Source organism: Anas acuta, chromosome 1, assembly GCF_963932015.1.
Source record: "Anas acuta chromosome 1, bAnaAcu1.1, whole genome shotgun sequence".
NCBI classification, from domain to species: domain Eukaryota; kingdom Metazoa; phylum Chordata; class Aves; order Anseriformes; family Anatidae; genus Anas; species Anas acuta.
In genome coordinates this window covers 55,441,013-55,466,923 of record NC_088979.1, presented here as the reverse complement: position 1 = coordinate 55,466,923, position 25,911 = coordinate 55,441,013, and the positions used below count along the sequence as shown (strand labels likewise).

The window sequence follows — 25,911 nt, the reverse complement described above, 5'->3', positions numbered from 1 at the left end:
TAAATTATTTTTCTAAAGCTTGTTCCAGCCCTACTCTCAACTAATGCTAGCCATACATTTTAAGCAGAGACTTAATTGGTCTGACTTTCTTTTTTTAAATGGTCTAATTTCAAAAAAGTGCTGATATCTGTCTATGGGTTCTGAACAAGGCAGAAAATATATTTAAAATGGTTACAACTAGTTCTCCAACAGCATTATAATGGGCATTTTGGAGTCAACAAGGAACTTGTTTGCTCTGGGAACACTGCGCAATGACTGGATACAGAAGAATAACCAACACCCAACACTTCAACCGCAGCAATGCCATCCTGAGCTTCAGGTGAGCATTTAAGTCATTAGTAGTGTCAAATTCGGTAAATAGTGTCAAAGAATTGCACTTTGTCCCTAGTTATTTCCCTGCCTTTTGTCTCTCTCCTTCCATACCTACTGCCCTGTCTGGGGCCTTTCTCCAGCAGCTCCTTCTTTCCTTCCTGCTTTTCCTCTTCCTCTTCCTATCTCACTCCTCAGCTTTTCTTCCATCTGCTCTGAGCTTTGCAGCCATTTCTAAGGTTAAGAGGAAGCTATGAATGTCCACTTTAAAAAAATAAATAAAAGTGCACAAATCCCTTAACAATTGTCTAAACAAAGTCATGAAAATATAAAAATATATTTACTGGAAAAGTACAGAGTTGTCTCTGTAGATCTTCAGTATAGCAGTAAAATGCCCACAACCATTATGGAGATGTCCATAAATTTGAATTCCTCAGTTTCCCACCTTTCCCAAAAATAAAATGTTTGCATGTTTCATATATAACTGTAGGGTTGATGGCAAAGGAATCGGTAGGAAATAATCCACCCAACCAACAAAATATACAGGCCAAGTAACAAGTTAACATCCTGCGGCCTTACTGGTTTGGAAGGAAGGAGACACTTGCAGTATGTACCACGTGTTAAAATGCTGTGTCAGTACTTCTGATGATGTGCAATTTGTTCAAAATTACCTTGGTGAAAGTGTCACTTAAGCACAGAAGTTTAATTACTGTTCTTATGTTAAACCTTTACAGCCCCACTCATTGTGTTGCAAAGCAACAAATCCTAAAATTAGGCACTTGTATCTGTCTCTTCTCTTTCAGTCTTTTGGGCATTGTCCAATTTCTTTCATGACATAATTGCACATATCCTTTTGCCTGTTATTTAGCCTGCAAATGAAAACCACAGTGATGTGTACAATTTCTTGTTTTCCAACTTATCCAAGGATTTATTTGGACTGGTTTTTATGCTGTATTGTCTTTGTATGACTTCTTTCTTTCAGTGGATGGCAAACCAGTGTAAACCACCATCTTTATACTTCAATTTATAGAGGTCTCAGTGATGACCCAAATCTGTCAAAATTGGCAAACAGAAAATAAACAAAGAATGTGATTGACTGGAGCCAGGTAAAATAGATGGGCTCTTTTTCTTAACAAAATAAAAACTCCACTATATGGCTCTCAGTTTCGCCACGGACAAATCTACCTTCACATTGCTCGCAATATCAAAATAAGGGAGCGATTAGCTGTTAGACCTGCACTCTGTACTTTAATAGTTTATTTCTGCACAGCTCTGTTCAAAGTATCTGCTCGGTTTTTGTTCTCCACAGAGTGAAAAGGAGAAAAAAAATAAAAAAAGAAAGAAAAAAGGAAAATAAAATCATTGAAGAGGAGGGGACCTAACATCTTGATGTCGCTGACAACTCAGACGTGAATTTGGCAACAGTCAATAGCACTGTCTGAATAACTCAGGGTCTTAAAGAGTCCAGGAGGAACTTAAAGGCAGGAGGAACTTAGCGAGTGACCACGCTTACAGTCGAGCCTCTCTAAAATGCAGAGAGGCAAAAAAAAAAAAAAAAAAGGCAGCACATCTGAGAGCAGTGCTGGCGAGGGATCTCTGTGAACACAGCCCACGTTTCTCAGACTCGTGTGCGTCGCCTGATGAAGACTTAATGATTGTGACAGGACGTCTTCGGTGCTAGGCCTGCAGAATGGTCACAAGCCCCACAAGTCTTTCTGATAAACCCAATCGGCGCTGATGCACTTCCCCGCTCCCCGTCTAATTGGTGTAAAGTTTGTGGGTCCGAGTCCCCCTATCTTTTATCCAGCTTGCCGCGTCCTCTCCTTTGACATGGGGTCAGGGTTCACATTCGCATCCGATTATCAAAGTGGCACTCATTAACCGGCAGCCTGCCTCGCACCAGAACGAGTACGCTGGAAGGGGAGCTCGGCCCATTTACTCAGCAGATTTTAGCATTTTAAGGAGGCCTGAGTGTCACACAGTGTTGCGACGTTTTGAGGAGTTTCAGACATCTCCAGCTGATGATTAATTGTGAGTGATGGGAAATAAAATCCAGTAAAGCCAGCTGCTTGCCATGGTCGGCAAAATTACTATAATGGATATAGGCTGCCAATTTTCCAGTTTTACTGGCAAGTCTTCCAAGTGTAATTAAGGGAAGTTATAAATGATATGGAAATCTATCAAGTCCCATTTATTTTCAGAGGACTCTTTCCCCTGAGACTTTTATCTTCAAGCTTATAGTTTGCTTTGTTGTGCTAATGATTTAAACCACTTCTTATTTCTGATTAAAGCCCCCAATATCCTTCGTAAGAAGTTAGATCCACTTTATTCACAGGGATTTAAAGAAACAGAAACCTTTTTAAAGTTGGGTTTGTTAACTGCGCCCAGCCCTTGCTTCCTCTGAGGAGGCACAGCCGAGTGTCCTCCATCTTAGGCACCTCGCTGCCATCTGGGCTTCTGGTTTGGGACAGATCCTGACGACTTGCAAAGATCCGTCAGGGGGAGGGAAGGAGGGAGAAGAGGGAATTAAAAAACAGAACAAAAAATCTGCCGTCAACAAAAGCCCAAGTTCCCCCCAAATCCTAAAGCCTCCAAAAACAAAGATCGTCGGCGCTGCCTTAGACACCAGACATTTAGCACAGGGTGGTGTTGCTCACTAATGTTGTTTGATTTGGAATAAAAGCATGAAAATGATGTGCAAAGGCCTAAAATTGGAGATGTAAAGGATGACTGCACAGTATTCCATTTCTCAATTTCATCCTTCAGAGCCACAAAATGGGGGTGATACAGTTACTGGATGAGATTTACAGTAACAGCTGTGGTCTTCCCACACAAGGGAGGACCTTCTAATGGGCTAAGGTCTGTTTTGAACAGACGGGGAGTAGCAAAACAAGGTTCCCTATTAAGGGTGTGCGGTAATATTCCTGATAAAGAAAGCGAGTAGTGGGAGTCAGATTGCTTTAAGAGACCTAAATCTCCTTTCGCTGTTGAAAAAATAGAGCTATTTTAGAAAGTGCTAACTGCTAAATAAATGAAAGACGTGTAAATGTACGGGTTTGGTTTTTCGTTAATCTCCTCGCCGCGAACTGTAAAGAATGCATAGGAACCAGTGCCAGGGGCATATGGCTTTCTCCTGTGCTGAACATTCATACAAAAGACAGGTTCATCAGTCATTGGAGTATCTGGATAAAAAATTAGCTCCTGATGGATGGTATTTAGAGCTTACCTGCTGCTAGTACATTACCAGAGAAACACAGGTTTTGAAACCCACATGACATTAGAAACTGCAGACCATGAAATACCCCACGTGCGGGTGCACTCCTAATGTACGCCAGGTTATACAAAATAAGAAATAAGCTATTTAAACCCTCTGCCTAAAATTGGGCCCGCTGCAAGGAACCCTGGGTCAGCCCTACACAGGCCAATTAATGCACAGCATCTGCTGTATAGAAGCCGTGCATGAAGCACTTCCGAATGATTTCAGCAATTAAAAGAAAACTGTTTCCTGCCTGTTCTGACAGCAACTGTTTCAATGCAAGAGTGAGCACCAAATCATTGTGTGCAGCTGAAAAAATTAAGTCTTTTTTTTTTTTTTTTTAGTCTTGTGAAAAGGGGGTGGGAGGGATGAAGATTTCTTATGGAATCGGATCGCTCTTTTGTTGTCCGACATTCTGTGTTTTTCTGCCAAATTAGACAGAAGGCTCCGAGGGTTTACGGGGCCCTCTACAGTATCACCTTCTGGTGCACTGTGGCTCCCTAAAAAGATGGATCAATATCAACCCTGCTGATTTGCCTACAAAAGTGGAAATCCCTCAATTACATTTTTAACTCCATTATATTTGGAACACAGGTGCTCCAGAAGCGTAACGTTTTAAAGCTCTCAGATGTGAAGGAAAAAAATAATAATTAAAAAAAAAAAAAAAAAAAAAAGACAACAGCCCTCAGCAAAAAGGATCTTAGATTTGCTTAAAAGCAAAGTGAAAATTAGGTTTTATTGGTATCTCCTTTCTCAGCTTTGGGGAGACACCAGAAAACAGCCCGTGCGATTTCCATTTTGCTGAGACTTGTGTCTCTGCAGAGTCTTCTGAGCAAGAAGGGACAATGCGAGACCATGCCCCACAAAATCCAGCTGCCCTGTCTCACAGGCTTCTGCAAAATCATCACAAAACTCATTTATGTTTGTGCAAAACCACTGACCAGTAATTAAGCATGCATTCCCTTTCTAAAACCCTTATGAAAATACTCCGTATGTGTTTATTTGTTGTTTAAACTCAGTCCGTCCTGGTATCATTCCCCTTCCGGATTTTTTTCTCCCTGACTTGTTGGCATTCTGGCAGCAAGCATCGAACACGAAAACAAACTGAGAGGAATTTGATGAGCAGCAATTGAAATTCCTTAACATTGTCCATTGCCATGCAAAATAATTAGCGCAGGCTTTCCCTTCTTTCCAAATTAACTTTGAAACAGGAGCTACAGGGTTGAAAATACAATTAGTGGCAATTAATGCACGTGTGACAAAACGTCTTTTTTTTTTTTTTTTTTTTTTTGCCACACTCCTTTAACGAATGAACCCGAAGATAGCCCATCCCAAATTTTGTGACCTCTGATTAACCCAAGGTCAGCGATGTCCCCCTGGCAGCAACAAGCACTGGTCATTGCACTCCCACTTATCCCAAACACACTTCCCCAGCTGCTGCGGAGATCCCAGAGCACCAGGGGAAACGTTACGGAGGCAGAGAGCTTCTGTGGGTGATTCTTGTTCACGTTGGCCCAAGTCAAACCATAGTTTATATCACAGAAATCTTCATCGGTCAACTTTTTCGGCAATGGCTAGAAAGCTGCTTATCAACCGAAACAGCAAAGCAGACCAATAAATAAATAAATAAAAATCTGTAAATTTCTTTTCAAAAGGGAGAAAAGGAAGAAACTCTGATTATTATTTTTTTTCCCCTAGAAAGAAACTCTAATAATATTGACTCTTTGTACTTCTGCATAAGAATAGGATTTCATCCTTAATTATACTACACTCAACCACAAATCTTAGATTTCAAACAGAAATCTTACACTGCATAAAGATATAGAAGAAAAACCTATTTGTAAAATATAACAATCACATAAATGTTATAAGCAATTAATATAGTGTTTTGTAACCAAAACATAATTATAACTTGAAGTCTTTTTGAAAGTATTCAAATATTTCATCGTTCCTATATCTTGATGTTATAAGAATGATGAAATATTTGGATACTTCCATTCTTTGTATTTCAAAACTGTGAAAATGGCTCAATCTGTTTACCGATAGTTTTGGTGGGTTTTGTTTTGTTTCCTACAAAAATACACACACACAAAAAAAGTTATTTAACACACAGAATTATAAAAATTACCCAGGTTTCTGGACACACTTGGTCAAGTTCACAAACTCCATTTAACAAATAAATGCAGTTAATATTTGCAGTGGGATCGCTGAAGAACAGGAGGGATGAAAGGAAGCAAGGGAAAGAAAAAGGAAAAACACAGCAACAAAAGAAAAAAAAATGTTCACACATAACAGAAAATCATATTTCATTTTAAGAACACCTTGCTAAATTATTGACAGCATATTTATCAAATGTAAAACTGTTACTTATATCAATTTTTACTGTTTTGCCTGGCTGTTATTTCTCTGTTAAAAAATCCAACCACTTTAATTATGGGTATAAGGTAAGAAAGAAGAATTTCATTTAGTTTTTGAGGTCTGAAGGGCAACTACGACTTAAAAGAAGACACACCTGGCTGGCGGCAGCAGGCAACTTTACAACTCCATCTTCTCTTTCCCAAGAATGAACAATGCGGTGAGAAACAGAAATTAGGAAGCTGTTTTGTTTTACCTTGTTTTTCAGTCGTGAGCATTTCAACAGTAGAGGTCAAGTGAAACAGATCTTTTCCCATAGCAAGAAACTTTCCTATGCTTGGGAAATGGAAAATTCTGGAGAAGGCTTTTTTTTTTTTTTTTTTTTTTTACTATTTTTCTAAAGAGAAACAAGAGAAATCGAACCAACTAACATGCAACTTAATTGGAAAAGGAGTTGAATGCAGTTTAAAACATCTTCCTTGGTTGCTTTTAAAATGTGAAATCACTATCAGGAAATTACTGTGTTCAGTAAATTACACAGGTAAAAAAGCAGCCCTTGAGATACCTAATTTTGAAATTTCTGACTCAATCAGCATATCCATTTCTTAGCTGATATCTGGGTAGCAAGAAAGCATCCCATGCAGTATCAATAGCTATGGCTACACCAAAATCAGTGTGAAATCATAAGACATTTTGATAGACAAAAGTCTGTATAGAAAGTGGTTTGAGTAGAGAGAACTTCCAAAACATGGGGTTTTGGAACTGGCAGGAAGAAAGGAAATTTAGAAATTTCAGTCATAATAATGAATTGCCCTCTTTTTTTTTTTGGCTGTAGAGCTGCAAAGATTAAATAATAATGGGACATTTATCTAGAGGTGATTTCATTTTATATATTTATTTAGAGGAAGAAAAAAAAATCATTAAAGTGCTTCCAGCACCGGTGTTAGCTTATTGACCAACGCTTAGCTTAGTATTGCCACCTGTTCTGCCTAATTCAATTGCAAAAGGAGAACAACAAACGAAAACATGCAGCTAAAAGAAAAGCATCTCTGCATTTCTGACAGATCCAAAACTGAATAAGCAAATTGTCATCGTAGGTTAACATTTAGTAAAGAATGCAAGGCTTTCAGGACAGCTAAAATCTCTTCTTGTGGTTGCATTCAGTACAGGCTACCCGACCCAGAATCTGTTGTGGGAGCACTTCATGTGGCTTTCTTCAGCGGGGCTGTGACAACATTACTCTACCTGTTTGAACAGTAGGACCCTGGGCTTGCCCTGTTCCTGCAGTCTCAGTGCACAGAATCCTACAGGCACAAAAATCAAGGAGAAATACGTGCGTCTGCCTGTTCCCTGCCCTCTAAGTGAAGGAGAGAATTTGTGCAGCTGTAGCAGTTTTTATGGTGTTTTTGTGGTAGTTGTGGTGAGACTCAAGCTGGGTGCAGTGCCATCTCCACACTCTGGCAAAAAAATGTTGTCGAATATGCACGAAATACAGTGAGCAAGCAGGGCTGGCTTGCGGTGGCGTTGGTGTCAGCAGAAACAGAGCGAGTCCCTCGTCCAGACTCTCGAAGCACAGCTCTTTTCTCTTGCCCTTAGCACCGTGGGGAACCAAAAAGTGACTCTCCCAAACATAATTTCATCTCAGTGCATACTCATCTGTAACGATCTAGTTGAAAAATAAACTCCCAAACACCCCCTCATATGGATATTTCCTATCTAACACAACCGTGCTGTCACGAAGAATGTAAGCTAAATTTAAATCTTCTTTCCCTAAATAATATTAACCTTCTTTCTATTCAGCCAGATCTCAAATTGTTTTGTTGTTTGTGTTGCTTTATGCTTCTGAGTGGCTTCATTGTGTTTCCAGGAATAATTGAGTGACAACTAATTACAGTCTTCTGATCACATGAAGGAAAATAAAGAAAGTAGAAAGTAACTGAAAAGCTAAAAAATTGGCAGCGTCACAAGTTCTGCTTCTCTCTGAATGACAAAAAGCACTTCCCCACTGTGTTACTAAGATCTATAGATCATCTTACAGACAAAAGAAAATAAATTCCTTGCATATGCAATATCTTTTGGCAAAAACGAATTGAAAAGTGCTTATCAGACCAGCTGGAGAGAGGATGCTCACACAATCTTCTACCGGGCTTCGTCGGCCCCGAGTATTTTTCACCAACAGCAGCCAAAAGAGAACATTATACGTGAAGGAAAAAGGAGGTTGCATCGGGCGAGGAAAACTAACGGAGAGAGCAGCGTCGCCTTCTCCTTTGGCTAAGGACGCACGGAGAGGCACTAACAAACACCATATGCTTTACCTGGCTGGGTGTGATGCCCTAGAGCTGAGCTGCAGGCACCGAGCAAGGGTTTGCACACGCAGCTCTTCAGACAAAGGCGATACATCCCTCACGAGTTGCTGCCTCCCTGTTGCAAAGTTTCCTTGAAGGAGGTAACCCAGCCTAGCTCCCCATGCTGCTGGCCGCTCTGGAATCGCAGGGACTGAGCTGTAGCTCTGCTGCACGCACAGGGTAGGAGAAAACAGCCTCAGGTAGCTACAAACCAGGCAGCCTCCAACACCTGAGTGGGGAAAAAAGGACAACTACCTCATTCTCTGCTGATCTTCAGCTGTGCTGTTTTCCACACGGGCTGCAAAATCTGAACTGCCAAGCACCGCTGCGAACGCAGAGCTTGCCCTATAGAGTCGAAGCTGCTTAAGTTCCCATCTCTCCGTTAGATTAAAGAAATCAGACTTTTTTTTTTTTTCCCCAAGCAGTGCAACAAAAGGAGCTGTATTTATCGGGGAGCTACAGTTCCCTGCCCATCACGCCTTGAACAGCTGTAGTGAGTGAGCTGGTTTCTGACGGGCAGCCAAGACGTGTAATCTGAATCACACCATCCCACTGCTTTTTCAGCGCAGATAGCTGATGCTACCCTCATCTCCCTCACTCGCTTCTGGTTTTTTAAACGTTTTGACACTAGTCCTATAAAGGAAGGATTTAAGTTAAACCCTTTTCAATATCGCAAATGTGTTTTTGCAATTAAAGCCACACAATTAGCATTGACAAGCTCAGGTCAGCAGAACGTAGATTACGCCGTTCGAACGCTCTGCCACTCGATGCCTCCAGCAAAAAGCTGCACGAGAGGAAAACAGAAAGAAATCTCCACACATTATTTAACAACTTAGGCTCTGATGCACTGCACCACTTGTGGATTTGTGGGGGGAGATTCATTTATTTATTTACTTTAAATCCCTTTGGCTCTGGCCTCCTTCTCCACTGGTTCTGTTCCTTCAAGACAACAAGAAATATTCTTCAAGGCACACACAAGAAAGCTGTAACACACAGCAGGATTAACTTCTCAAAAATATATTAAAAATATTAAAAAGATTAAGAATCCTTCCCTTCGTTCTTCACAGGAAAAAGTATTTGCTTAAGGTCTCCTTCAGTCAGTCACTCACTGCCTGTACAGAAATCATACATTTCTCACTCCATGCAATGCCTTAGTGACTAATTTTAATTGAATACTGCTGTTTTTAAAGGTATAAACTGTGTGTGTGTGTGTGTGTATATATGACAAAACCGAAATCTAAATGTGATCTAAAGGAATTTATCTCTTGCTAATATTTACTTAGCTGTACTTAGTAATGTTTTCTCAGAAATCTCTTTGTTTTGTTAACATGAACATATACACCTACAAATTTAAGTATTAACAGATTGACTCCTTTATCTTTGCGAATAGACAGAAATATCCAGATATTCTAAAAACAACAGTGGCATCACAGAAAAATGTTAACAAATCACTTTATCAGCACAACTGATGACTGTCACATAATAAATGTAGTGCTAATTTTGGACTTGAGATCTTTATCCCATTCTTATATCATCTATCAAGAAAATCTAGAAATCTAGATTTCGTTGCCATTAATTGTGATGCTGCCATAGATTATGAACTCTGTGACTAAATCTTGATTCTAAGTGCCACATGCACATTTATTACATCATTTAATCAGCAACAGTACCGAGTACTTTAAAATTAATCTGCACAACCTGAGAGATCCACTTAAGGGCCCTGACATTAGAAATAACGTTTGATTACAATGTGGTAGAGTTTCATAAAAAGCTGATTTCAAGGTAGTATTTACATGCAACTCTAAAACACTGTATTTATGTTTGTTTCCAGCTCAACACCAGATGAGAAGCACTGGAAATACCCAGAACAGCACTGGCATGTTTTGTTGCCCTTCTGTATGCCAAGTTTATCCCTCGTGCAGGACAAGAGAATTCCCATAAGAGAATAGGAAATCCCAGCACAGAATTCTCAGTTCATAAACGTCATGTGTCTTGTGAAATGCTACTAAAAAAAAAAAGTTAATATCTACCCTGTGTCCCTTGTGTTTACTTATATTTTCATTACTACGTGGCAGAAAACTAACAATCCCGTTTCTATCACTAACAACATATATTTACTTATACATATTTAAACACACACACATTTTTTTCCCCTTGTCAAGGCACTTCTGACACAAAACCAAGCTATTGGTTAAGTTTCAACTGTGGACTTGTAACCAGACAAACACATTCCCTTTAAACCCACTTTAATTTGAATGGTGCTTCCTTTTTTTTTTTTTTTTTTTTTTTTTTTTTTTTTTTTTTTTTTTTACAATTTAAATGAAAAGCAGCACACATCCTTCAGCACACTTTACTCTACAGGTGAAGTTAAAAAAAAAAAAATAAAAATGTGACCTGTAGTTTCAGTTGCACCAAGGAGAAAATTGTGTGGAATAGATAATGCAAATGCAGATAGATAGATCACGTTTCTTACCATGTCCCCGGGCTTGACAGAAACTGCCACCACTGCTCCAGGCATGGGAGATCTCAAAATGCTGGAGGTGTCCTCTGCTGCTTTCTCTGGCATGTACTTGCTCAGCTCTGCTGCAACCTTCGTCAGTATTTGCAATTTGTACTAAAGAATAGGAAGAGGAATGTTTTAGCATACAGCACCTTTGGCAAATTCCAGTGAATAATCCACACTATTTTATGTTTTTATGTAATACATCTGTTATCTATTCTTTGCCGGACTGCCTAAAAATCACTGTTTGAGATCCTTATTCAGTTTCATTTTCAGGATGTAGGAAAAAAAATATGTTGACCCTAAACTGCAGCAATGAGCACATAAAAGGAACTAATCAAGTACAGTAAAGAAATGTCAGATTCATTTAAACAAATAGGACTAGACAGGGGAAATACAAATTTAAAAAAACACAAATATCCTTACGCCTACTGCAAATTATTATTAGTGGATAAAGAATACTGAGGTACTGGAAATTCATTCCCATCACTGCGCCGAATTAGAAACTGATCTTTTGGGAAAGTCTGACACGTTTTCAACGACATAATTGATTTTAAGTCTCTTACTTTTTAAACATTTATTTTGCTCACATTTAATAGTTGAAGAGAATAACTTGTTTAGGTTTTGCAATTTGAACATAGCAAACAATTTCATTTCCATTTTTCATACACAAGCAGAATGAAGAAATAATTTGGTTGTATTTAAGATATTTCAACTGCAATAAAAACTGTTCAGCAGCTGTTATGTTCCTTAAGGAAGAAAAAAAAAATGTTTTCTCTCTTATGTTTTATAACGATTAAAAATGGAAAAGAGTATGGTGAAGCCCAAGTCCCTAAGAGCATCAGTTCAAACAAAACCTTTCTGAAAACATCTAAATGCATGCACTAATTTGAGCTCCAGGCTTTTAGTTTTTAAAAACTTGCAATCCCGTTGACAATTCATCGCATTCAGACAGATGGCCTTCCAGTTCGTCCCAGTACGCTTGCAAATGAATGCAAAAATCCAGTAGATGGCAGCAGGTCTCTGCGTGAAGCTCCTTCCTCCCCATGGCCAACTGAGCGAAGACCAGCACCACACTTCATCAATAATTTAAACAAAGGTTTTAATAATAAGCATGGGATGAAGTGCATTTACAATTCAAATGTGTATTTTGCTGATGGAAAGTTCAACACCTTGCTTTGAACAGTATGTTTTCTTCCAAAACAATTAGCTATTGTTTTATTAGCAATAAAACGTCTTTACTTCTCATTTCTGCACAGACAGAAAAAATCCGATCCCCTTATGGTGAAGGTAAAGGGGGACTCTGCCTTCTGCTCCTCTAGGGAGGAGAACAAGGTATTTAGGAATACATGCAAAAGGTAATTAACTCGGCAATGACATCTTTAAAAAGCAGCTTTCAAAGCCAAAATAAAACAAGGTAACGGAGGATCATCGTCCTCCACAAACGGTGCTTGCACACGCAGATTATGTGCAAAGAACAGGGTAGGTGTTTGGTTAGAAATATTGCTTCTCTTCAGAAGTACACGGAAATAAATGATCGAACGAACCAACCCTTCCCTCCACACCCCGGGTAAATGTAATAAAACACCACGACAATATTTCCCGAAGCTGCAAGTGGCACCCAAAGATTTCCGAACCCGTTCCCAAACGCGCGCCTTGGTCACAACCGCGGTGGCACACGCACACCAGCACCATTTTGTATGCAAAAAGCTGCTTTAACCCCAAGCCTCCTGCAGGCATCGTCGTGGCAATTAAGACTCTGGTGCTCACTTTCTCCAAACCAAAACACACTCGGCTATCTCCGCGCACAAGGAAGGCCGTTCAGTGCAGCGGGCTCCTTTTCTGGAAGCAGAGTGTGCGCTCACTTGCATGTGTGCTGTGGGGAGAGGGGAGGCGATGCCTGGAGGAGCTCTGATGACAGAAGTTGCAAATAGAATTGCAGCAGTGTGACAAGTCAAATAATAACATCTTGTGCATGTTTCTTCGCTCCTGAGTGTCTGTTTTGCAATCAAGACATACAAGTGTCTGCCAGTTTCTGAAGGATATGATCCTTAAGTGAAATTACTGTGCAAATAAAAGCTTTTTACTCCTATTAAAATTCGTCTGAGTCATAAGTGGCAAGGAAAAAAAGCTTGCAGAGTGTATTCTGCTGTCAATCTAATAAACATTCCGTGCAGAGGGACTATTTATCAAAGATAAATTGTACTTAAAAGTCCTTCATTAAATCTATGGGGGGGAATATAATTACACCAAATTGCACAGTTTCAGTATCCATGGTTAGTGTCTTCTTTGTACTCAGAGTTTGAAAATAAAATAAAAAAATAAAAATAAAATAAAAAAGAAACAACAAGGAAGAAAACAGAAGTTAGATTTGTGGACTGTATTGTTGCCTCTTGCAGGAGACTATTTTGATGTGATTCCAACGGATTGGGTTTAGATGCCATTTCATTTTTTTCCAGCCACTTACAGAGAGAGAGATCAACACTTCTGAGCTGTCCAATTTCAAAATTTAAACTTCAAGCGAAAGCCATACCTCCTGCATTCATCTGAGTTACGGCGTTTCACAGCAAGTGAAACACACAATTCCCTATGCGCTCACAGCTTACAGCAGTGGGGGAAAACCATGTTCCTCAGTGTGCTGCACTTTAAAGCCCAGTTCTCCACAGCAAGTTAAAATATCCCAACCAAACATTGTTTTTACTATCTTTATAATTTTCGTATCTTTTAGATTCCTTTCTCTGCAGGACTCCTGCTTTGCTTGGAGTGAGATGTAAGAGCCAGTACACTCAAAGCTTTAAAATGCAGGTCTTTGTTATTGATGAGCTGTTCCTTTTCCTTTTGTATTTGTTTATTGTTCTTTAGTCTGTTTGGGGGATAAGCAAGTTACTGTAATCAAAAAGTAAAAAATAACAACAGTAAACTTCTCGGGGAAGGGCCTTTTTTGGCACAGTTGGTTCACAAATGACCTTTCAGAATATAAAAAGACAAAGCAGCAAAGAAAGGTTCCTTCTTTAAGATTACCTTTGATGTATTTCTGCTGCCGCCTGGACCCCACTAAACACCCACATAAGCGTCCCTTTGTAAAGCTGTTTCTCATCTCTGGGGGATGAGGTTTGCAGAGGAGGAGCAGGGGGGCCGCTCACCTCGCCGGGAAGCTGCCCATGGCTTGGGGAGACCCACAAGGTTGTGGGGAAGACAAATCAGTGCCTGCCTATGCCACTAAAACAAAGATGATTAAAAATATACTTTTCTTTTTTTTTTTTTTAAGGATGATTAACACTGCTGTTATGCTTTTGATTTAGCATGTGAGGACAACACTGTACATATGATGTAGACGTTTTTATACAAATGGAGTGTGGACGGCGTTAGGGTTTTTCGCCTTTTTCCCAAGGAGGAGAAGATGGGAGAAAGCAAGGGGCGTAACCTGAGGAAGGCTGTAAAGTTTGGGTTATAAATAGAGACCAGAAGGTTTCCACTGGCCTAAAACAGAAGAAACATCTGTTGGAGTCATAAATAGATTGCGGCGGACTCCCGGCGCAATGAAAGCTGCTAGCCATCAGACCTGTGCTGAGGAGTGGTTGTCACCAGCCACTGCTCCGCTCCACAGGGCTTCGGAGCCTAATTCTTCCAGCCAAAGCAAAGTTAATAGAGAAGTACCTGAAAGGAACCACACAGCTTTTGATGGTGCAGAAAACAGGTGTTTCTCTTCCACAAGACTGCTGGAGTCCATGCTCAGTTGACAAAAATTACAGGAGGGAAAGGGGATGTTACTTAATAGTTTTCTTAGCGTAACAGTATCCTAACTCTCCTGCTAAATGAATTGGATGTTTTTGTAATGCCAAACTACCTCTTACAACCAAACCTCTGTCACAAAAAAAAGAAAGGAGAAAGAAAGGTGTAATAACAGCAGTGTAAAGGATTAGGTGGGGGAAAAGAGAAAGCAACACATTGAAAATTATACCTTGGGTTTTGTAGGTATTTTTGTAGACATATACAGTACTGATCTCCTAAGTCAGCAGACAAGAAGTAGACCAGCTGCTACTAAATAGGTGGCCACAGCACACCTGAACCCCATCTTTACTTAAAAACAAGTTCTGTACATGGAACAGATAAATTTCCCTTACTGGCTACAACTGCATACCTTCAGTATCATGCTCAAGACTGCACTCTGTTACAACTCACATTAGTTTATTAAATATGATCTTCCCCATACACCTGAAACTCGTGTCCTCAGAAGCTGTAAATGTTCAAACTCCATTGGAGATTTTATAGAGCAATCTAACGTATCAATACCCATATGGTACTTACGACATTGTTTGGACTGCCGACCAGATGTGGATTTTCAGAGCGCTTTACCTTAATGTTCACCCATGTTTTTCAAATGTCTGTCATTCTTGTGGTCAGAAGGGTGAAAATCCTACGTAGCTCAGGTTTCAGTAAAGAAACTGCTGTGCATCTTAATTACTTTTGCTAACCTTACAGTGTCATTTTTTGGAAACAACGAAATTTATTAACTGTGGTCACATAATTTCCCTTTAACATTACTAATCAGCATCCTATCTCAACTCGCTTAACTGTTGTGTGTTGCCTGCAGTTTGACCATCCCAGATTCGTGAGTAATACCTTATTCAGTATTCACTCATGGCAATAATAAGCAACGTTGCCGAGCTGAATACAATGAGCACAGTGCCTTTTTTATGAAGCATTATCCATTTTGACACAATGACCGCCCGTGGCCTCGCTGAGATTTCCACCAGGGCACCTAAACAGGAAAATGATACAGTTATCCCATATTACTGCAGGGTGTCTGGCACCACCCTCTTTTAGAGCCCAGGATTTCCTACTCCAGATGAAGGAGCTACACGGCTCTTTGCACATCTTGGAAGTTTTGGGTTGTGTTTTGTTTTGTTTTTGTGATGGTATGAGTTCAGGAGCTGATTTCCACATGGGGGTGGCAAGGACTGGCCCCAACAGCCACACACAAAAAAAAGCAGCACCTTCAGCCTAATGGAGCAATAATAATAATAATAATAATGAAGCCACATATACAAAACAGCCACAAAAAAAAATCAAGAGCAGCAGCAATGGGGAGAGGGCCAGCGCCGGGCCTAGAGGACCCAAGGCCGGGCCTGGAGGGCCGAGGACCGGGCCCCGAGGGCTGGGGCCGTGGCTGTATGATTTAATCCCCCTCCACATGGAGGATTTCCCCTCGCAAGCCGCCTGCCAGCCCATCTCCGGCCGTATTTACGGCTGTGTTTACAAGGCGGCTGTAATTAGAAGGGATGCAACAGGCAGCCACAGGGCTCGGGCTTCCATTTTGCCACCGCGCCGGGCCCGGCGCGATCCTGCTTCACGGAGTCATGCTAAACGACAAAAGCGCTATTTTCTGCCGGCCCGGCGCTCAGACAGCACTTCATTTGCAGCTATCTATAATTAGATTAATGGTGTAGTGCTGTACAAAGCAGGCCCACTTCACATCAGATAGCATATGAATTAGGACAAACACTTATTTCAATTCCAGGCAGAGAAAGCAGTGACTGGGGTATTTAGCATACCCTTTATGGTGGAATGAGATGTTAATTGTGTACCATTACCTCTAAACTGCTTGCTTGTTGTATAAATCACTGTGCTAATTGATGCAGAGATAGAAACGTAGCCACAGGCAAGAAAGCAACGGAATGAGAGCTGAAGATGGTGGATAAAGGATTATCGAGTAAAACCATATGGAGATGAGGTTCCTTTGAAACCTGCCCACAAGCAGTGCCACTGTGAACTACGGGGGGAAAGTGCTGGAGCGATGCGCTCGGAAAATGTACGGATTTTACCATCACCGCTTAAGAAGAGAGCCGTAATAACGGGTCCGAGGCAAAGAGAAAAAAGTGCAGGAAAACTGCGTGCAATGAACCTCAACACATGCCTTCAAACCACAAGGAACAGGCAGAGCGTGCCTTGGGAACAGTCGCCCCACCATCCAGATTTTGGGGGCCGGAGTTAATAAATAACACTCACAAACTGCCCAGAGCAGATGGTCCCCTGACCCAGCTGCAGGCTAGAAATGCTGGTGGTTTAAACAGAAAATGTTTCTGTTGAAAGCGAGCGAATTCAAGTGGCTGTTGATAAGTTAAATGTCCTAATTAGGAAGAAGAAGGGAAGCAGCTTTACACACTTGCAGTAACAACTACACATACTCTAATCTGTGCCCATACAGAATAAATAAAATCCCTGAAAAATCCCCACCCATACACTGTGCAAGCAAGAAGGGGTGAATCTCGCAGAAGCAACATGTAGCTCTGTCTGCAACAGGACAAACAAAAGTACAGGACTAAATGTCAAAGATAGGTTTTGGAGATGTTTGTCATCTCTTAAAAAGCACTACAGCCATTCATCACTGCATTGCCCTCTGTAAATTCTCTCATCTTAAATAAATGGTGACTTTGACCAAATCTGCCCACCCATGTCCCTACTGTACATACAGAGTTGCGGCTTCCTCCTCTGGTCACAAGCGATGGATTGGACCACAGCACTTTTAGGACCATTCCCACTGTTACCTTTGTCTGAACTCTATCAACTGAGTCAACAGCATGCCTGCCTGAGCATGGGTTTCTTGGCAAAGGTAGCTAGAAACAGCATTACACAAGGAAGATGAGCTACAGTGACATCTTGAGCATCCCATTCAAGGAGGACAAGCCAACTGGGTGACGTGCTTACCACTGAGCCCTGCTTTTTGCTCTACAGACACACAAATCTGTTTGGCAGATGGGTCACCTTATCCCACAACGTGCTATTCGGTAACACCACTGCACTATAAATCATCTCACGCCTCACATCTGCTCCTGGATTATTATATAAACTATTTTCTTATGCTTTTTGTTCAGAAAACTTCATAAAAACTTGTTCAGAAAACTTAGGACTTAGTTTCATATTGTGATCACTACTAGCTTCATATTTTGATGGCTAATAAAATACCAATTATACCAAATAAACCAAAGTACCAATGATAAAATACCAAATGATAGTAACCAATATGCTATTCAATGTTCTATTCCAAGAAAACAATACCCTTCACAACATGACACTTCAGGGTGAATGCTGCCTACATCTTATCCCAGTAAAATAAAATGAAAATTCCCCCAAAATACAAGGTCTTTTCCCCTTGAGTGTTTAATCCCTGCTGTTCTTCAGTGTACAATATTGCCTTAGCTTAAAAGAGCAAAGAGAATGCATTGTATCTATCGGTATCTCACTATCGTAAGGTTAATTAAAAAGAATGATATATTGGATTTTCCAAACTCAGTGGAGTTTAAAGGGTCGTCGTAATGTTTGTCAAGCTCAGTTCCCAACGAAAGACACGTAACAACTATATACGTATATGTGTATCCATGTATATAAGGGAGGATTTGGGGGTGGACAGTTACCAGTTACAAACAAAGCAGTACTAATGTACAAATTACTGCTTGCTGCAATATCAACTGAATAGCAGAAGAGAATCATTTATTGGTTGACAAAGTGCTTCAGTCATTTTGAGAGGAACGTTTAAATTATTTCCAACACAATAAACTAAACAGGAGCAAACAGAGTGATGTTAAAGACAGCATTCACTGTTCAGAAATTATGCTGGAGTTTAGATTTTGGTCTGACATAAAGCTGGTGGATTATCCTCTTTTGTCACTGAAGTTTACAAGTTTAAGGAAACATTAGCTATATCTGGCTAACCGAAGGGACCTATGAAATAGAAACAAATAGCAGTAGGAAAAAAAAAAAAAAAAAAAAAAGGAAAAAAAAATCTCTATGTTGACTACTTTGAAATAACACCTCCCAAGTGTGCGGCTAGTTGACATAAATGGAAACGCACGGAGGGAAAGAGCTGTGAAGCTGTGTAACAGTCCTGTTCCTAATCATTAATCACTTTTTTTTTTAGACCGTTTAAACTAGCCCATTAGAGCCTGCAGCAAAATGCCAACACTCCCATCACTTGCATGTCAGCAGTGCTGGTGTTAACAGGAGAAAATATATGGTTTCTATGACTGTGCCCCGGTTCTACAGCATTTGCTACCTTTAATTGAAAAAGGCAGTTAAACACAAGGTAAATCATTCAGTTAGCTAAGCTGTTTAATAACACATAATTGATAATGTCAATATGTTACAGTGACATAATGCATCACTTTCATCACTCTTATGGCTTCAAATACGGTCAACTTATACTTAAAACATTCGCTTAATATCTGCTATTTAATGAAAAGCCCAGTGAGAACTGCCTTGAGCACCATGTGCGGAACATACGTACAACACACAACAACTGATCTGCTGTTCGGTTAGCAATAGGTTCCTGACACCACACTTACAACTTTGTGAAAATGGTTTAGTTGTATCATTAGCAACTTGGTTTTTGTCTCAAAAAAAAACATGAACTCCTTTAGGAATAATACAGATTTCTCTGATAAAAATCTATTAAAAAACAGTATGGAAATTCTACACAAGAAAAAAGCAACTACTTTTTTTCTGAAACGTTCTGGCTACTTGATTTCTGAAACGAGTCCCCATCCTACAAGGTTTTGCTTAACTTTTCGTATGTAACCAGGCCCACAGTAGCTACCGGGACTTATTAGTGTAAGACAAAGCACATGCCTAAGTGCTTACAAAATCAAACCCACTAAATATGCAATATATTCTGGAGTAGAAAAAATATATATATGATCAGCTCTGTACAGACAGTGGTTAAACATGACCAACCCCATTAAACAGCACAGTAGTTTTTAATATACATTAATTAAAAACTCCTAATTCGATTTTTGCAATTATTTTAAATAAGCAAGAACACTTGACCTGTTTATTCTATAACAATAAAACGTAGCCACTGATGAGTACCATGCAATTCTCTTCTCATTGTGTAGCAGAGAACAGCAGTTGGTTGCAAAATAGGACAAATAGGACTTTTTTTTTCCCCAAACAAACAAAAAATAGCAATCAACATTTAATGACCACTGCTACAGGATGTGTGCATCAATGGACAAACTACAAGCATTCACTGCAAAGAAGATGATGGAGCAGACTCAGAAGCAGCAGCAAGATAAAAGTGTGCTGATGTTTTGAACCTCCTTTACCTACATACAACTGTAATATTTGCTCACCCTGAGATTTCGAATGTATCTTGTACAAAATGTCTCAGAGGGCTCAGTATTCTGAAATAAAATTGGAGTGCTTCCCAGGTAACCTCTTGTCCTCCTCCTGTTCTTAACACCAAGTCTAAAAAAACATCTTTCAGAGAGAAGTTCGGTTCTGCTGTCCTGGAGTTTTGCTGTCTGAGAAGAGCTAATAGTTCATAACAGCTAATAGTGATTGCAATGAGCTGCAGTGGCCACAGGTGACTACAAAGTTGCCTGTGTATCTATCTCGCTTAATTTGTTAGAGTCATGCATTTTCACAACAATAAAAAGCAAGTCCATTGTGACAATGCTTGCAAAGGTAGCCTGTAGAGCTTGATTAAGCTAATCCTGGTGCGTTTAAGCCTTGATTTAACTAGAGGCCTGAGTGACTAAGGTAACAACTTACAAAAAGAGAAAAAACGATAAAGATGCTAAAAACCATAGTACCAGTTATATTGCAATCCAACACCTGTATTATGCTTACTATTTGTCAGCATGGTTTATTTTGGTTAATTACAAGATCATAAGCTACTCAGTAAGTTCAGTAAGAAAGTACTTTTTAAAAAGTACTATCTGATTAGGGACACAACACATCCCTCTCTAGGAAAAAAAAAAAACATATAGCGAAATTGGTCTACAGAAATGCCAAGAAAATGCTGCTTAATTTCCAGACACCATGTTTTCCCTCTCTGGGTGGCCACGGAATAATAAATGTTTGAATCCTTATCTCTTCAAGCTCAGCTCAACTTTTGACATTTGCTTGAATGGAAGAAAAAGCCGAGCACAGAGTCCTTTCCTTCACTGTGCGAGTATCTGTGCCATAAAGAATATTTAGATAGGTCTCATATTGCACAGACAGCTAAAATGCTTTTTGTCTATATATTTTATACAGGGAGAGTTACAGAGCAAACTACATTCTTTTACAGTTTACAAAGTTTTCTAGTGGTCGAACAAGAACTGGTTAGAGCTTGGTCTGTTAATTTGCCTTGGAGGGCTTCCAAATACTACTTGGTAAGCCACAGCATCTTTCTGTTTTGTTTTGTACAGCAGGTAGCAGAATGACATCTACAACTGGAGAAAAATGTGTGTAGGAAGCCAGGGCCCTCTTACAGCAATTTGATCCAGTTTACAAAGCCCTCTGGATTGAAGTATGGTAATTCAGGTAAGTTAACATATGAACCTGGGCAAGCCCAGATGCGTTTTCAGGCTGTTGCAAACTCAAAATTCAAAGCAGGAGTCTTTAGCCAGTTGTGAGAGGAAGTAGAGAGAATTAGTGACTACATTTATAAGGACTCAACCCATCAAAGATGGTGCAGCTTTACATAAACTGTGTGATGATCTCTGCTATACCTCTTTCTGCCAAACTGCATGGCAATTAAACAGCCCAGCAACTGATTCAGGGGGTTTAGTAGCATTACCGCTCACGTTCAAGACAGAAGGGGCTTTAAATCCTGGATCTGTTTTTGTCCTGGACTGTTCTTGTCAATAGTCCCACTGATTTCATGGTCTCACCGAAGAGACTGCTGAGAATTTTCAGCTCAGTAAGAACTGAGTTGCTACACTGCCCACTAACATGGACAGATTTGCCTGGAAAACGTGTTTGAGAAATGAATCCATCATCCCTACCATCTTCTGCAGGATGGGGCTTTTTACATTACAGACTGGTGCTTTTATAAGTCAGGCCTTACATGACAATCCTAATATCTAATGGCTAGATCCAATAAAAGACTTACATATCTACAGCAGGACACTTAGGAAGAATTGAAGCACCTAAATCCAAAATGGCAATACAAACCCCTGATCATCTGTCACTGAAGGTGCTTACAAATAGCCTCCTTTCTGGATCAAAATACATTTTTAGAGTTCTGCTGCTGCAACAACTCAGCACCATGCGATCAGCCACCTCCTTCCCTAAGCCCAGATATGACCCTGAAATCAGGAAAGTAGGGTCCAGTTCTGCTCCAGGGACCATTTCTTCATTAAACTGACATTGCATATCATACATAAAATATTGCAGAGCAGACACAAAGAAAAGCAGAAAAATTGAGATCAAATGGATGCTAAAATTGAAATTGAAAAAGAAAAAAAAACTCAAGGGCTAGACTCGTATTTTCAGCTTTAAGCACTTGCATAGTTAAACATATTCCTTAAGTGTGATAATGAATTGGAGTGCCTATATCAAAAACAAGTTTATAAATATTTCACTCACACAAATACAAAGTTAATAATTTTCAAATATTCCTTCAGCAATTTATGCCATAGCTATCTTAGCCCAAAGCCATAACATTCATGTAAGAGGCTCAGGTAAAAGTGAGTCCTGGGAGTCCTTTACCATTAAACAGCAACATTATTCAGTGGATTTGGGACTGGGGATGAAGTGATGAACATTACCACATCCAATTACCCTTGACAGGACAGCAGAATGCAATCGTGTAAATGGAGATAAGACAAAAACACCCCATTTAACAACTCCTGCTAAAAGCATTAGGGAACTTCACGTTAAGTGACTAAGAAACTAAGAAAGATGGATCTGCAGTATTTTGTCCACTCAAATCTTTTTCATGCATTTGGAAAACTCCACCTTTCGCTTTTCTTTTAGAAAACACAACCTTCTGTATTATTGGACACAACCCCGAAATGAACTTTAATGTACTTCACGCTGCAAATTTCTGAGTGCTTTTAAAAATTTTACTTATAACAACATACATTTTGGGGAGATAAAAAAAGTTGCAAATATAAATGCCTTTGTACAAGAGACTTTTCAATTCTTACAACCCACTGAGTCTGCCTCTAAACTACAACACTTTCTGCCAAGCATTTCACATTAAATTATGGAGTTTTCTCAAGGGCTAAATTACCCTTAGCCCCCCAAAAGTTATTAGTGTGTGAGTTTTGGCCATTATTTCTCAATTGAGTTAACCTCTGTCCTCAGGGCAACATTTTGCAGTTGTTGCTTAAAGTGACTCAGTATTTATTTATTTATTTTTAAATCAGACTAAGTTTCTGTGAGTAATAAATTTAGAGCATGGTGTATATTGTTCTCTGTACTCTCATTTCTGATTCCAACTCTTGATTTTTCATATAATAATTAAAGAATTGTGTGAAACTGATTCAGACAATTATCCTGAGAACAGTAGAGAAAGAAAGCCGAGAATATTTCTTTAAATTCAAATGAAACTCAAAGACAATGAACTTTGATTAAATATTTGATCAGTCCTACACTTCACCTTACCCAACAATCATTTTTATGCCACGCTAAATATGTTTGTAATTACCATTGTAAGATTTCTGTTGTAGATGCATTTTATACGTTTTCTCTTATTGCATATCAAAACTTTGTTTCTCATGCTAGCATTTTACTGCATGTAATCCAACAACCTACAGTACATTTGGACTATTACACTCATAGCTGCTACTGCTTTAGGCCCAAGAGCTATTTTCCAGTTTCACCACGCTAATTTCTCTGCTGGTTTAAAAAACAAAATGCAAATTGTAGTGTGCTTCTCTTGATCATCAGACAACTTGGTCGAGTCTCTTTAACTATGTTTTTTAGCATCAAAAGACAAAAACACTATTCATAAGAAACTTGAACTCATGCTCAAGTTTGTTGTTAATCGTACAGTGAATTTCTCGGCCCGACAAGGAGTATGCTATAGACTAGCAGTGATCCACTGGCCACAAGGTGAAAACCAATGAACTGAGGAGAATTTTAGCTCCAATAACGCAGTAGGTTAACACATCCATAGCTATGCATCTATTTTCAACATACTAGTTAATCAGTCTCAGCATAAAAAGCAATCTGAGTAAGTCTGTATATCAGTAGTTATATGAACTTGTTTTGGGAATAGAAAAAGAAACAAGTAACAACAAAGAATGCCGCTGCAAAACACAAATGCCTGAGCATTAACAGGCAGGGTCAAATGATGATGAAGAGGAGGAAAAGTTTCTAAGACTAGAAATAACTAGTACTGATTTTATCCAACACAATGCTCTCACTACTCAGTATAATGGAAGAAAGAGACCTGCAGGTTATCCCGATGCTTTAAAGCTTCCTGGTTGGTCTTTCAAATTTCAGATTTGCAAAGAAATTGAACTGAAAATGTTTCACTGTGAGGTAAGAGAAAAGTTGAAAAGATCAGTCTTATAACACTGATTACAAATAAAATTTTAAAGTGAAACAAATTGCAAAAACATATATATTTTATTATCTTCTTTTTTTTTTTTTTTTTTTTAAACTTAAACGTCTATAAAATGGCCGGAATCTGGCTGACAAGGCAACCGACTCCATAATTTAATGTATGCGGTAAAGAAAGATTTTCATCAGTAGGTAACTAAAATTACACCACACGTGAATAAGTAGGGTGGGCGTACCAAAAGGACCACTAGGTTTTGCCACTATCCCACACTAAGACTTGGCAATTACAGTACACTGCAGGGACACAGCAGATTGCAATCCCATCAGGTGGAAGTCAGTATATAACCCCTACCTCCACCTTCTTAGGCAAGCACTCTCTCAGTAGTGAGGGGAGCTGCAAAAAGCGAGCATCTCTACCTTCTACAGCTATGATTTTTGATGAATATGACCACAGCAGCTAGGCAGTGTTGCCCACATATGCTAGGTGATTCTGAAGACTGTTCTCTCAGGAGACCTGAGACGACTTTGAGTGCTTTGTTTCAGCAGCACAATGGGAATAAGTGAAGATTGGAGATCTAGTTTGCCAGACCACGGTCACTAAGAAGATGAAGGTGCCTTAAGTTAGACAGCTATGAAGCTTATTTTATTGTAGGCATCCTGAGGACACTTCAGAGGTTGCTGGACATTAAGCTTCGTGGATCACTGTCTTTGACTCAGACACTTAAAGCACAATTGAATCTTGCCGTAGTTGCTAAAACAGACATTTGAGCCCCTCTGGACATTTAGGTCTGATGCCTAAGGACATCTGAATGTATAATACTAAACTACTGTTGTCAAAAAAGGTTATAATCATACCACAGTTTATGTCTATTTCTATAAAACTGATTAGTGATAATTGTCTATCTATCTTCATTTCTCTTTGAATTACTTTCTCTAGGCAAATTTAATTCACGACAAAATTGTATCAAATGGTTACAGTCACATCCTGTATCTCCTTTTCAAATAGAGACACCAGTTTTAATCCATTTGCTTGTTTTTTGACCTCACTGCTGTGTCCAAGAGTGTTGGATTTTAGATAGATGTTCAAACAGCTATAAACTGGCTTAAAATTATTCACTCTTCATTAATTAAAATGAGAAGAGAGTCACATGAGGTTGGCAGAATTATCAGTGTCTCCTACCCTTTACATATGGCACATGGTAATTTATAACTTATTTTTCTCATTTATCGAGTCTCAAAGATTAACCGTATAGCCTGTGAAGATGATGTTTGGGCGCATGCAATCAATGACTAAATCTCAGCTGCATGGCTGCCTGTAACCCAGAAAGGGTTCTGTGTTTCAATTTCTTTGCTTTAGTTTCTGCTGTTTAACTACTTTATGGTAAAACAGTTTCTTATCACTATAAGGGAATAAATGCAACAGCAACTGTGAGGCTATCTCCACAGCACGCTCTTTTCTGTGGTAGTTGTGTTGCACTTGCTCTCCCTCCTTGCTACCCTTTCACAGACCGAATAGCTTGAAAGATGATCAAGCATAATCAACATGACTCCTTTCTCCTATTCCTGATTATTTGCTTGTTTTGGAAGGTAAGGAGTTTTGAGAGCAGAGTACACTGGCCAGAATAATATTTGAAGCCTCGAAATTTGCTGACCTACAACATAACCAGCGAGCTGGTTTGCTGCAGTCAGTAAAGACAACAATTCCAGTTCCACTTACAGCTTTGCAGAGAATTTGGGACCAATTGTGATACTATTTTATGTCTGATTACAGGCATTGGATTTCTCTTCCTCCTTTAATACAAAACAAAACAAAATATGTTTAGTGCCATTACGGAGGGGTAACCTTGCTAGAGCCTGTAGCTGTAACT

General features: G+C 39.5%; 1 protein-coding gene across 2 annotated transcripts in view; it reads right to left on the bottom strand.

The window, feature by feature from the left end:
• Positions 1 to 25,911, bottom strand: part of PCCA (propionyl-CoA carboxylase subunit alpha) — a 278,772-nt gene that overhangs the window by 5,293 nt on the left and 247,568 nt on the right. For both annotated transcript variants that reach the window (XM_068677675.1, XM_068677680.1), the window contains exon 22: positions 10,739 to 10,879. In XM_068677675.1, the coding sequence (XP_068533776.1) occupies positions 10,739 to 10,879 (141 nt within the window). The remainder of the gene's footprint in view (positions 1 to 10,738; positions 10,880 to 25,911) is intronic.